Here is a 12,108-nt window from a genome sequence, read left to right as displayed (position 1 = left end):
TAGAGATGGTAGCACTGAAAACAAATGTCAAAATACGATACGTTGTACGCTTTATTTATTTATTTTCAAAATGTCAAATAACTTATATCAGTGTAAGTAAACAAAAATTCCCTTTTTGAACTAAAATATTACTAACAGATATAGCGAAAGTTATCAAACTTACGAAACTTAGCGAAAGTAGCGAAACTGATTTTCAAAAGTTTTCTTAAATCACAAACCTGTAGATCTCACGTGGTAAAAATTTCAAGTGGCACAGGAACGGAACGCCAGCTGTCAGTGCGGAATGAACCATGGCAGAGGCGGCGTTTTCCGAGGACGGAAAATATTATTCTGCTATTAGTCAGGATGGCAGACTGAGGATATGGGACACAGAAACTAACGTACTCAAACAGGAGTACACTCCGGACTTACATTTGACCTCACCGCCTTCGTGTTTGCAATGGATTTCGGCCTCCCAGTCAGCGGTAAGTACAACACGTGGTTTTTAGTATTATTTCGTCTACTTGCATTTTTCGCGGTATTTCATACACTAAAGATTCACATTTCCTCAATATATCTGTTAAGACTGGTATAATTTACATATTTGGATGTTTCATTGTGAAATCATTTGTTTTGATAAACACTTATAACTTTTTGAAAGTCGTTAGAGAACTCTTTTAATGTTTACTAAGTTATAACTTGTTAACGAAATTGTCATATCATAACCTACTACCACTCTTTGGCATATCCTCAATAAGATAATAAAGATAAAATGTAAATATAACCTCAATACATATTTTGGACACATTATTTTAATAACCTTGATGGCCCCATTCATACAGATATTGATTATTTTTATATGATTTTATGGCTATGGTGGAAATGAGTCTGTCAGAAACCTTAAATATGCCTTAGATTTTTTATTTACAACATAAACAAGTAGATATAATTTGGAATATGATCAAAACAGTAACAAAAAGGTTAGCTTACAAAAAATTATCATGCAATCAAAATGTAAAATGTGCCCCGATGGATTTTCAACACTTGCACAGTAGTCTGCAATATGTGGGATAACACCAAAAGATTTTTTTTATATTATGTTTATTCTCAATGTTTTTGTTCCAGGCTACCCCTCAAAAAGGAGGAAAAAGAAAGAGTATATCTGAAGAAACACACTGCATAGCCCTCGGCACAACCAGTGGAAAGATTTTAATATATTCCGTAGCACAAGCTAAAGTAGAAACGGTTTTAAGTAACGAAAACACAAGTACGGCCATAAGTACGTTGGACTGGCACCGGAAGTACGGTCTATACAGTTGTAATAAGGAGAATAATGTGTGCGAGTGGGACTTGCACAGTTCGTTGATTAGATATAAGTATAATATTAATGTTGACAATAAGAATAAACATGGGAACACTGTGTGTGCAATCAAAATTGTACCGCATAAACAGGTGAGTTGATATTTTATTAAATACCTCTTTTATGAGAAAACTACTTAACCAAGAGATTATCTGAGTGTGGGAAGTAGTATGGACAGTGGAACTGCAAGCAAAAGCTAGTATTATACTTCTTAAAAGTCAATTCCTGCAATGAATCACCCTTAAACTGGAAATTTTCATACCATAAGCTACCCCATTCAACTATGACAACTAGCAAACCATGACCAGCCGTGTACTTGCCTCCTGTTGGTCAAATGGACAAATAGATCCTTAGTTGAAAAAGCTAGGTGTATGCTGCAAGACAGTGGCCTACCCAAGACTTTCTGGCAAGAAGCGGTACATATAGCTACTTATCTTAGCGATTCGATAGCCGAAAAGAGTTACAAATATAAATATTTGAAACTCTCCATATCGAAAAGAGTTCAAATATAATCAAAATAAATATTTGAAATTCTTTTCGATATGGATATTCGGAATAGAACATGGTAGATAGAAAGGTGTCAGAGTAAGATAAATACAGCATACAGTGTCGTAAAGTGGTTTCCAAATGTATTTATACATAACAAACAATGCTAAAACAATAATTTAATTTTCAGAACACAACAGCCCGCTTCCTAGTAGCAGCGTCATACCAAGTGCGGCTCTGGCGCCTACACGACGGAGACGCAACGGTACTGAAGAACCTGGGACATAACGCGGCACCCACTGCTCTGCTCGCGATAGCCTCGTTGAACGATGTCTGCTGGCTCATTGAGGGTTCACAGTATGTAGAGATTTGGTTGTTTAATTTTTGGGCACCATATGTATTATCATCATCCTCCGAGCCTTTTTCCCAATCATGTTGGGGTTGGCTTCCAGTCTAACCGGATTCAGCTGAGTACCAGTGCTTTACAAGAAGCGACTGCCTATCTGACCTCCTCAACCCAGTTACCCGGGCAACCCAATACCCCTTGGTTAGACTGGTGTCAGACTTACTGGCTTCTGACTACCGGTAACGACTGCCAAGGATGTTCAATGACAGCTGGGACCTACAGTTTAACGTGCGATCTGAAACACAGTCATTGGTGTCTAAGATATACTTAGAAACTACATACAAACTTAGAAAAGTTGCATTGGCATTACTTGCCTGACCTGGTATCGAACCTGCGCCCTCATACTTGAGAGGTTGGTCCTTTACCCACTAGACCACCATATGGATTATAATGTATGCAAAATGTTCAGGAATTTGTATGGATGTATATAGAATTAGGTAACAAAATCACAATTGTAAATTGTAATCTCTGGATGTACTGAACTGATATAATTTTACCAATAGAAAGCCAGGGGCCCGATTCTCCTAAGTTAATAATGTCAAAATCGAATAGTAATCGAATCGCAATACGATCGTAATAGCAGTTTTAACCATATCGGGCATTCTGCTACTAATAAAAGACCAATCGTATTCGATTGACATTTGATTGGTGTGCGATTGGTATGCTATTTTGGTAATTTTGGTCTATACGGTAGTTTGCCGTGCAATCATTTTGCAATCGTAAAACATTTGCAGACAAAATGATTCATTATTGAATGACAGAAAAGAATAAAAACGTTTATTTCAAAGAAAAAATAGCGGAATGCCACATACGCTTCAATAGTAATCGAGTCGGGATTGGATCTCAGTCGAATCGAGTCGAACGTCAATCGAAGGTCGCTTAAGTAAAATTAGGAGAATCGGGCCCCAGTTAATTTGTTAATGTTATACATGAGTCTTTTATTCAAATTGTTAAAAAAAACTATAAAATTATAAAAACAATTGTTATCATAGCTATAGTTATTTACAAATGCTTTGTGCTTGTTGCTTGCAGTTATTGCTGATTTGCAATAAACATTTATTTATTTCTCAACCTTACCACTAACATTACAGACAGGTACAATCCAATGCGTTAGCGAGGCACTTATTTAACACTCACAAGAACAGTTAATCCCCCGAAAGGTTTTACTCTTACTGTCACTTAACTTAAACAACTAATTCATCCGTGAACTCACTAAAACAATGCCACTTAAGCCATTTTAATACATTAAAACCGACTAAGCAAAAGCAACCTCTTTCAGAAACGAGCGTCTCCTATCATTCTGGGACGTCACAATCACAGACGACCACGTGCCCCAACTAAACGGTGATGAAACTCCTCACAAGAGACAGCGGAGAAAGTCCGTCTCCAAGCCGGTGACCACCACGGCTACCTACAACTTTGTGCTGGAAGATGCGCCCAGGATTGTCGATGTGGAGCTGAAGGTGGAAGCTGGGGCTACGAGGTTGAGCTTAGCGGCTGCTACTAGGAGCGGGGTTGTACATTATTATGGACACATGTTGAATGGGTAAGTTGGATTTTGCTTTTGTATGTAGTTCTTTTAAGATACCAAGTCTTGAGGACCATTCATTTTTTGTTTTTGTGTTTGATAGCAAATCTAAAGTATTTGGGTAGATTTCATAATTCGGAAGTCTAGAATGTATATAGGCCTAATTATATAATAATGTATTTAAATTGCATTTAAATTAAAATTTGTATATTATTTAAAAATACTTGCTATTGTTGTAAATGCGAAAGTCTTTCTGTAGCGCGTTTACGTCAAAACTACTGAAACAATTTAAGTGTTTAGTACAGTGATTGTCTATTTAGAGCTTTAGGTAAATTCTTCTACTACTAACGCGAAATTTAAATATTATCTTAGTTGATCTTATTTGATTAGTCAAAACATCATAAAACCTATTAGTATTTGAATTTCCGCCCCAGTTTAAGCAGTCATCTTTATGTTACCTAAGTTTATTCTGACACTCAAAAATCCTACTCAATCTACTCATACATCACACTACAAACCTTCTATTTACATAATTTACCCCCCAAATCTTACAGCTCATCAACTAAACCGATAAAGCCATCAGTAACAATACAAGTATCGAGTGGTGAAGCCAAACCTCTGCCGCTGCAGTGCTGCCGGCTGCCCCCCACCGGGGATCTACTGTTAGGGTACTGGAACGGACCTGTGTTGACTTTCGAGAAAGTGGTAAGTTGTAATTCAAACTCATTTTGTTTAAATCTATACTAATACTAGCTTTTGCCCGCGGCTTCGCTCCCGTCAACTGACTTCTCTACTTTACCCTATTTTTTTTTTTCATAAGAACCTTCTCCTGACAATAAAAAACACAACAAAAAAAGAATTAGCCAAATTGGTCCAGGCGTTGTTGAGTTATGCGCTTACCAACACATTTTGCGATTCATTTTTATATTATAGATTATAAAGAGGAACACTTTGTTTGTTTGTTTGTAATGAATAGGTTCAAAAACTACTGGACCGTTTTTAAAAATTCTTTCACCATTCGAAAGCTACATTATCCACGAGTAACATAGGCTATATTTTATCCCGGTACGGGCAGTAGTTACCACGGGACGCGGGTGAAACCGCGGGAAAACGGCTAGTTTTAAATAGGTTTGTAAAAGGTCTTTCAAAATGTCAAGCCAGTTTCATGGTTTGAAGAATTCTCTGGAGAAGAACCGCTAACCAGCAAGACTCAATTTCTCCATAGCAAAAGTCAAATTGAATTTGAAACTTTATATTGGTGGGTCTTTTTACTGTCCCACTGCTGGGCACAGGTCTCTTCTCATACAGAGAAGGAATGAACGTGACTTTATAGTCTAAGGCCACGTTCACACGGCGACCATTCGATACGATTTTTTCACGTATACGGTTTTAACTTAAAATATATTTCTCGAACACGGGATTTTCCCGTATGAACGCTGTGTAAACAATTTTCAAGATATTCTGTTGTCACTACTCTATTCGATAAAATCTCGTATACGGTATACGGGAAAATAATCGCCGTGTGAACGTGGCCTAAGTCTCCCCACTCAAGATCTTTTCCTTCACGTTTACTCGGTTATTGGTGTCCAACATATAAATTCAATGTGTTTACTAACTTTAGCATCACACAAAAAAAAATGTTTCATTACGTTCTAAAAATCAACGAGAAATTGACAGTGCCTATGTTTTTAGGGTGCCATACCCAATGGGTAAAACAAGGCCCTATTGTTTTCGCTTTTCTGTCCGTCCGTCCGTCCGTCCGTCCGTCCAGACTGTATCTCATGAACCGTGATAGTTGGAGAGCTGAAATTTTCACAGATGATGTAGTTCTGTTGCCGCTATAACAACAAATTCTGAAAACTAGAATTTAATAATTATTTTGGGGGCTCCCATACAAGAAACGAGATTTTTTGTCCGTTTTATAAATAATGGTACGGAACCCTTCGTGCGCGAGTCCGACTCGCACTTGGCCAGTTTTTTGATCACATATCAATACCATGTTTTTATGTAAAAACCATTTCTTATCCATCCCACAGATACCAGACCTAAAATCTAAAACGCAGATCCTAATAAAAGGCGAGACAAAAGAGTCTAAAAAGAAAAACAAGCAAACAAACGAAGTGAACAAAGTGCGCAGTGGACACGATGCGGCGCAAGTCACGTACGTCGAGCCGCTCGGCGGAGTCGCCAGGAAACGAGCCACGCCCGGGGATAAGGTTCGTGGAGAAAAAAAGGCCATTTTCTTCCCCAAGCCAACTATAATATACATAAGCAAAATTGTAGAGTCAAGATATAATGTCAGATGTATATACCTAAGTCAAAAATATTTTTAAGAAAACAACAAAAAAAATACAAGAAGGGTTTTACGTGCGTCGCCTATACAGACATTTTTACAAATTGTTATCATCATCATCATCCTCCTGCCGTGTAAATAATTGCAGTATCTTTAGAATAATGCACAAATAATAATAGGTTCTACATTTTTGTGTCACTAAGTGCACGATGAGTTAAATTATCGTAATTAAAAGTTGTCTTGACATGTTATATTTTAGGTTTTATTTTTTGCATTGAAGTTTGAAAAATCTTTATTATAGTCACGCGTATTACATCACATGAGTTGATGACAAGAAATTTAAAAGCACTCTTAAAGTCATTTAATAATTTGAAGTGAAATTTATTTCATTTTTAAAATATTAAGTACAAAAGTATGTGTATAAAAATCACTAAATAAAAAATAGACATCCACCGATATCGGACACATGTAAAACAGTCTTATGTTATGTTATACAAAGGTTTATTATTGCGGTTACCGTACCAACGACGCAGAAACTAATTTTCAATATAAAAATATAGAGTTAACTTCACAGATAGAAGTACCAATGGAGGCTCGTCTAGCGAACTTGTCGCTGGACATGCGCTCGCGCAAGTCCGCCGTCAGCCACAACCTCACCAAGCTGCTCATGCAGGGACTACACTCTAAGGATAAAAGGTAAATATTACATTTATATTTAAGGAATTCATTCTACATGAAATACTAGATATCTTTCTAAAAGTGGTAGGTTTTAATTGAAATATTACAATGTTAATTTGGTTTTTGTATAAAAAAGATAATTAAAATTGCAAAAATTAACAAAATATATGTAGAACATCATTATATCTAATTTAAAATCAAATGTCGGTCCTGCTTGTGATCTCTCTCCGGTGATGTCGGATTGCCGTCCCATCGGATTATGAGAGTGAAGGAATAGTGAGTGCACCAGTCCAAGCAAATGTGCCTGCACTATATATGTCCTGCGCAGTTGACTGCATTAATGTTTTAATATTTTTTGTGTACATTTAAAGTAACTAATAACATTTTAAATATCTCTATTTCAGTATAATCCTCACAGTGCTACAGAAGGACGACCCGCAGATAGCTCTGCGTACAGTGAGCGGCCTCCCTGCGGACTACGTGCCGCAGCTACTCGAACAACTCGCTGATATGGCTGCTAAGAAGACTAGCCAGTTAGTAAACACTTGTATTTACTTCGTTCGTTACAATTTTTTTATTGTCCCACTGCTGGGCACAGGCCTCCCCTCTCATACAGAGAAGGATTGAGCATTAATCACTATATTTACTTACCTTATGGTAAATATGAAAATAAAATGATAAATAAATGCGATATTAGTCATTAAAAAACTGGTCAATTGCAACTCGGATTCCGCGCATCAAGGGTACCGTTCGTTGAATATCTATGATACAGACAAAAAAATAAGCCACGTTTCCTGTGTGGAACGCTCCTAAAATATTTATTTTCTTCTCGTTTAAAGTAGTAAGTATTTGTTGTTACTGTGGCAACAACAATACCTATAGTTCGGCCATTCAGAGAATGCGTTCCTGACACGTCGCGATTGAACTGACGACGTAACTTTGCAATGGCGTTGCAGTTACGATAAAAATATTTTTGCTGGTTGTTTACCGTTTTAACAATTGAGGAGCATTAAAACAACATTATTATATCAATAATCAATGAATGTAGTTACGTCGTCAGTTCAATCGCGACGTGTCAGGAACGCATTCTCTGAATGGCCGAACTATAATTTAAATATCATCATCATTCTCTTGCACCAACGTCAAATACATTATTAGGCTACTTAAATTCACGTCAAATGACATTTGAACAAAAATCCCTTTTACAGCTAACTGTTAAAGAAAAAGGGCTGTTAAGAAGAAATGGTGAAGAACAAAATTCCCAGCAACACAGCTGTCTATTATAATTTATTGATTAAATTATAGTATTATTACTACAAAAAGTATCAGTTCTCACAGGATATCAGTATTTCCTCACAATTTAATGAATGTTATTATACATATAAACCTATCTCCCCTGCATTAAAAAAAACCGCATGAAAAGCGGTTGCGTAGTTTTGAAGATTTAAGCGTACAAACGGACAGGGATATAGGGACATAAAAAGCGATTTTGTACTATGTAGTGAAGTTAGACATCAGAACCCTAAAAATACTTATAAAAAAAATATATTTTTTTATAAAAAATGTTATTTCTCCCCCACAGATGTGCGTCAGTGTGCACATGGACGTCGGCGCTAGTTCGCAGTCACTCGGCGCTACTGCTCGCGTCACTCGGCTCGCGAGCCAGCGAACATCTTACGCAGCTACTAGCTATATTCACGCATAGGTTAGTGTTTATTTATATTTTTGTTCGCTAGAGAAGAGAATTAAGGAAGAAAAGCTATCTATACCATTATATTAATGTACTACATACTACTATATTACATTAAATGCCTTCCTCTCTTCTATTTTGCTGTGCCCATCAGGGTCCATAATTGTGACTACCTCTATTATTTTATATTTTCCACCAAATGTACATTATGGTATGATATGATTATAAAGCTGAAGAGTTTGTTTGTTTGAACGCGCTAATCTCAGAAGCTAGTGGTCCGATTAAAAAAAATATTTCAGTGTTAGATAGCCCATTTATCGAGGAAGGCTATGTTGGGCTACTTTGTATCCAGAATCGTGCAGAGGTTCCTACAGATAATGATAAGATTTACAGTTATACTAAATAGTCATAAATAATAATAAAATGATGAAAAAAATTAGGCATGGTTCATAGGTACACCCATACCAGAAATATTTTCTTATTTTTTCTCCTATATTGTGTAAGTTCCCCCTTCATAATTCTTTTAAAATCTTATCTATTTATCACATTGACTATATTTGTGTCTCTTTACAGACGTTCCCACCTCTGTCAGCTGCTGAACCTGAAGGGTCGACTGGACCTCACGATATCGCAGCGCAGTGCGGCCGACACCATGCAGGACGAACAACAACCAGTGCTCGATTATAATGGTAAGTACTTCTAAATGTTTATAGCAGGGGCTCGATTCTGCTAATTTTACTTAAGTGACGAATTTTACACATCCGACTGAGATCCAATCACGACTCAATTACGATTGAAGAGTATGTGGCATTCCGCAATTTTTTCTTTTAAATAAACGTTTTTATCCGTTTCTGTGATTCAATAATGAGTCATATTGTCTGCGAATTATTTACGATTGCAATTATTGTAGAGCAAACTACCGTATAGACCAATCGAATGTCATTGGAATACGATTGGTCTTATATTAGTAGCAGAATGCCCGCAAAGGTTAAAACTGCTATTGTGATTCAATTTCTATTCAATTTTGACATTATTAACTTAGCAGAATCGGGCCCCAGGCTGTATTGTAAATCTGAGGGCACGGCAGTGCCCCAGCCAAGACTCGAGCAAAGCGGGCACGGCCGTACCATCTTTTCTCGGAGCGTTTCGCGGCTATTTCAGCCCCCTGTATCTTCCATGTGAACAAAGCTAGGAGTTTAGGTTTTCGATGACCAAGAGTAAGTATTAGAACAAGCTCAGTCTCAAAATTACAAGACATTTGAATAAATAGTTTACGAGCTATGAGCGATCAAAGGTACACCATTTTGTCACTGACTCACTGACCGATCATCAAAAGTCTAAGGTACTTCTAGCAAACTTAGAACCTTCAAATTTGGCACCAAGATAGGTTATTAGCTACATATAAAGGTAAAATTATAAAAACCTTAAAACTTAATAAAAAAATAGGAAACAAATTTATATTTGCGGTTTTTCAAGAACATTGTGTATGAATTTTGACTGCATGGATAACTTTGTTATTTATTTATGTACAAAATGTTACTATTTGTTTTATTGTTACGTAGTGTGGTATATTGTTATTATGTATTAAATATACATACGTATGAATAAAAAAGCTAGGTTAAAATGAAATGAATAATGATAAAATCTTTCATATTAATGCAGTGCGATGAATACTCCATGCTCGCTCGATAGATGGCGTTGTCCTGGTCTAAATCGCGCTATGGTTTCGTTACATAGCTTAGTATAAGTAGTATTTAAAAAAAAACTAATAATTTCATGTGATTGCGCCATCTACCTCTGAAATAAATCTCTTTTATTCTTAAAGATATTCGATTCAAAAATTCGTCAATTTTCGAAATTTTTTACTTTATTAAAAAAAAATGTTGTTTACGTGCTACTTTAGAGGTGTACATATTTAGTTTGTTATATATTTAGTTAGTTGCATGTAAGTTAATTTAATTTGTTATATACTTAGAGAAGAAAGATACCCACAAAAAATAAATTAGATCCCACCAAAAACATTAAATGTAAAAAAAGCCAATCCTCTACGCAATTCCTCCACCGTAAAAAGTTTTGAGATCGCATAGAAGCCAAGTCCTGTTCAACTTTATTTGTAATAATAAATCAATATTTTGTGACTATATCAGTAGTTTTGTTCACATTACAATAATATTGTCTTGGCCATGAGCACAAGTTAAAAGTCGCTCCTCGTAATAATGTGTAAATGCCATTGGATTGATAAATTCTATATGGACATGATTTTACGATTGGACTGATTATGGACTGATTGGAATTTGAGATCACCATGGACTAAACATGCGCCATAGTACATGTGCAGTTCATTGATGTTGGATGATTACTGACTGTCGGTCATTTATATAGTAACAATTGAATAAATTAAAAGTATTTAATTCTGTGATATTAAACTTCATGTTTGACTTTCACCTCTCCAAGATATGCTGTATTATATTTGTAGTTTATTGTGCTCATGGCCAAGTCAATATTATTGTAAAGTGAACGAAACTATTGATAGAGTCACAAAATATTGATTTATTATTACAAATCAAGTTGAACAGGACTTGGCTTCTATGCGATCTCAAAACTTTTTACGGTGGAGGAATTGCGTAGAGGATTGGCTTTTTTTACATTTAATGTTTTTGGTGGGATATGGTATACAGGCCATGGACAGCCGTGTGGTCTGTCACAAAGGTGTAAATAAGAACTATCCTTGTTCTGAGAGACGAGTATCTAACCCTTACACAGCAAACACTAACAATAGCCACATTCGAATTTGTTGTCATGTAGTGATTACAGAAATTCATCAAAAATGTGCAATATGCGACATGTACAACTATCATGGTTCTTGACTATAGCTTTTACCCGACACAGGAAAGAGTCATATAAATGGGACCCTATTTAACTCTAAAATAGACACATTTCGGTCTTTGAAAATGATGGGCCCTAAAATAATTAGAAATATTTGTGATATTCCTTTCAGACTCATCGTCAGACGAGGAGCCGGAAGCGGAGGCTTTCCAGTCAGACAGCGACGCGTCGTGGGGAGACGACAAGTTTGAGTCAGAAGCCAGTGACGCAGAGTCTGACGGCGACGGAGATTGACAACTTGTTAATAAATAATTGTTTCAATAAAACTGTTGTTTTTATTTATTTACTGGGAATTTGTTCTCTCACCTAGAAAAAATGTAGAAAATTGTGTTTAACTGATCTACCTTTCCGAGTTTAAGATGGCCAAAAAAACCCAGAGTCGACAGAAACTTCGTACCTAAGTATGGTTGGATTCAGTATAATGTGTAGTTTACAAAAAGTATTTCATATCATCAAAAAACCATGGGGTTCTCTTTTTACAAGGTTTTTTGGTGAAGATAAAAAAGCTTAACTTTTCTGTTTGCTGTTCCATTAGAAGTTGTGCATAGGGTAAAAACTTTACACTCGGGTGTATGTCTGTTAGCACTATACACGAGTGAAGGTTTAGAGCTGAGCTGACCATGATGATGGAGAATAGAGAAGGTCAAGGGAACTCGGCAATGGTAAATATTAATTACCTTGTGTTTGAGCTTATATTGTTCGCATTCACGAGAACTTTTCACTAAGGGCTGATTTTTCAATCGCCAGATAACTGTTATCTGAGGAATAGGTTTGACGTTTTGACAGCTTTTGTATAGAAAAT

At 36.3% G+C, this 12,108-nt stretch overlaps 1 protein-coding gene across 1 annotated transcript; it reads left to right on the top strand.

The window, feature by feature from the left end:
* The first annotated feature begins 239 nt into the window (after positions 1 to 239).
* LOC124643089 (WD repeat-containing protein 43) lies at positions 240 to 11,572 on the top strand. The gene is made up of 11 exons (XM_047181935.1): positions 240 to 464; positions 1,105 to 1,431; positions 2,016 to 2,182; positions 3,511 to 3,777; positions 4,314 to 4,464; positions 5,796 to 5,975; positions 6,627 to 6,748; positions 7,135 to 7,263; positions 8,313 to 8,435; positions 8,994 to 9,109; positions 11,419 to 11,572. The coding sequence occupies exons 1-11, from the start codon at positions 291 to 293 to the stop codon at positions 11,538 to 11,540; spliced, it is 1,878 nt and encodes a 625-aa protein (XP_047037891.1). The 5' UTR covers positions 240 to 290; the 3' UTR covers positions 11,541 to 11,572.
* Positions 11,573 to 12,108: the final 536 nt, after the last annotated feature.

The sequence above is a fragment of the Helicoverpa zea genome, chromosome 26 (genome assembly GCF_022581195.2).
Source record: "Helicoverpa zea isolate HzStark_Cry1AcR chromosome 26, ilHelZeax1.1, whole genome shotgun sequence".
NCBI lineage: Eukaryota > Metazoa > Arthropoda > Insecta > Lepidoptera > Noctuidae > Helicoverpa > Helicoverpa zea.
Note: the sequence above shows the minus strand (reverse complement) of the source record. Positions and strands in the feature narration are given on the sequence as shown.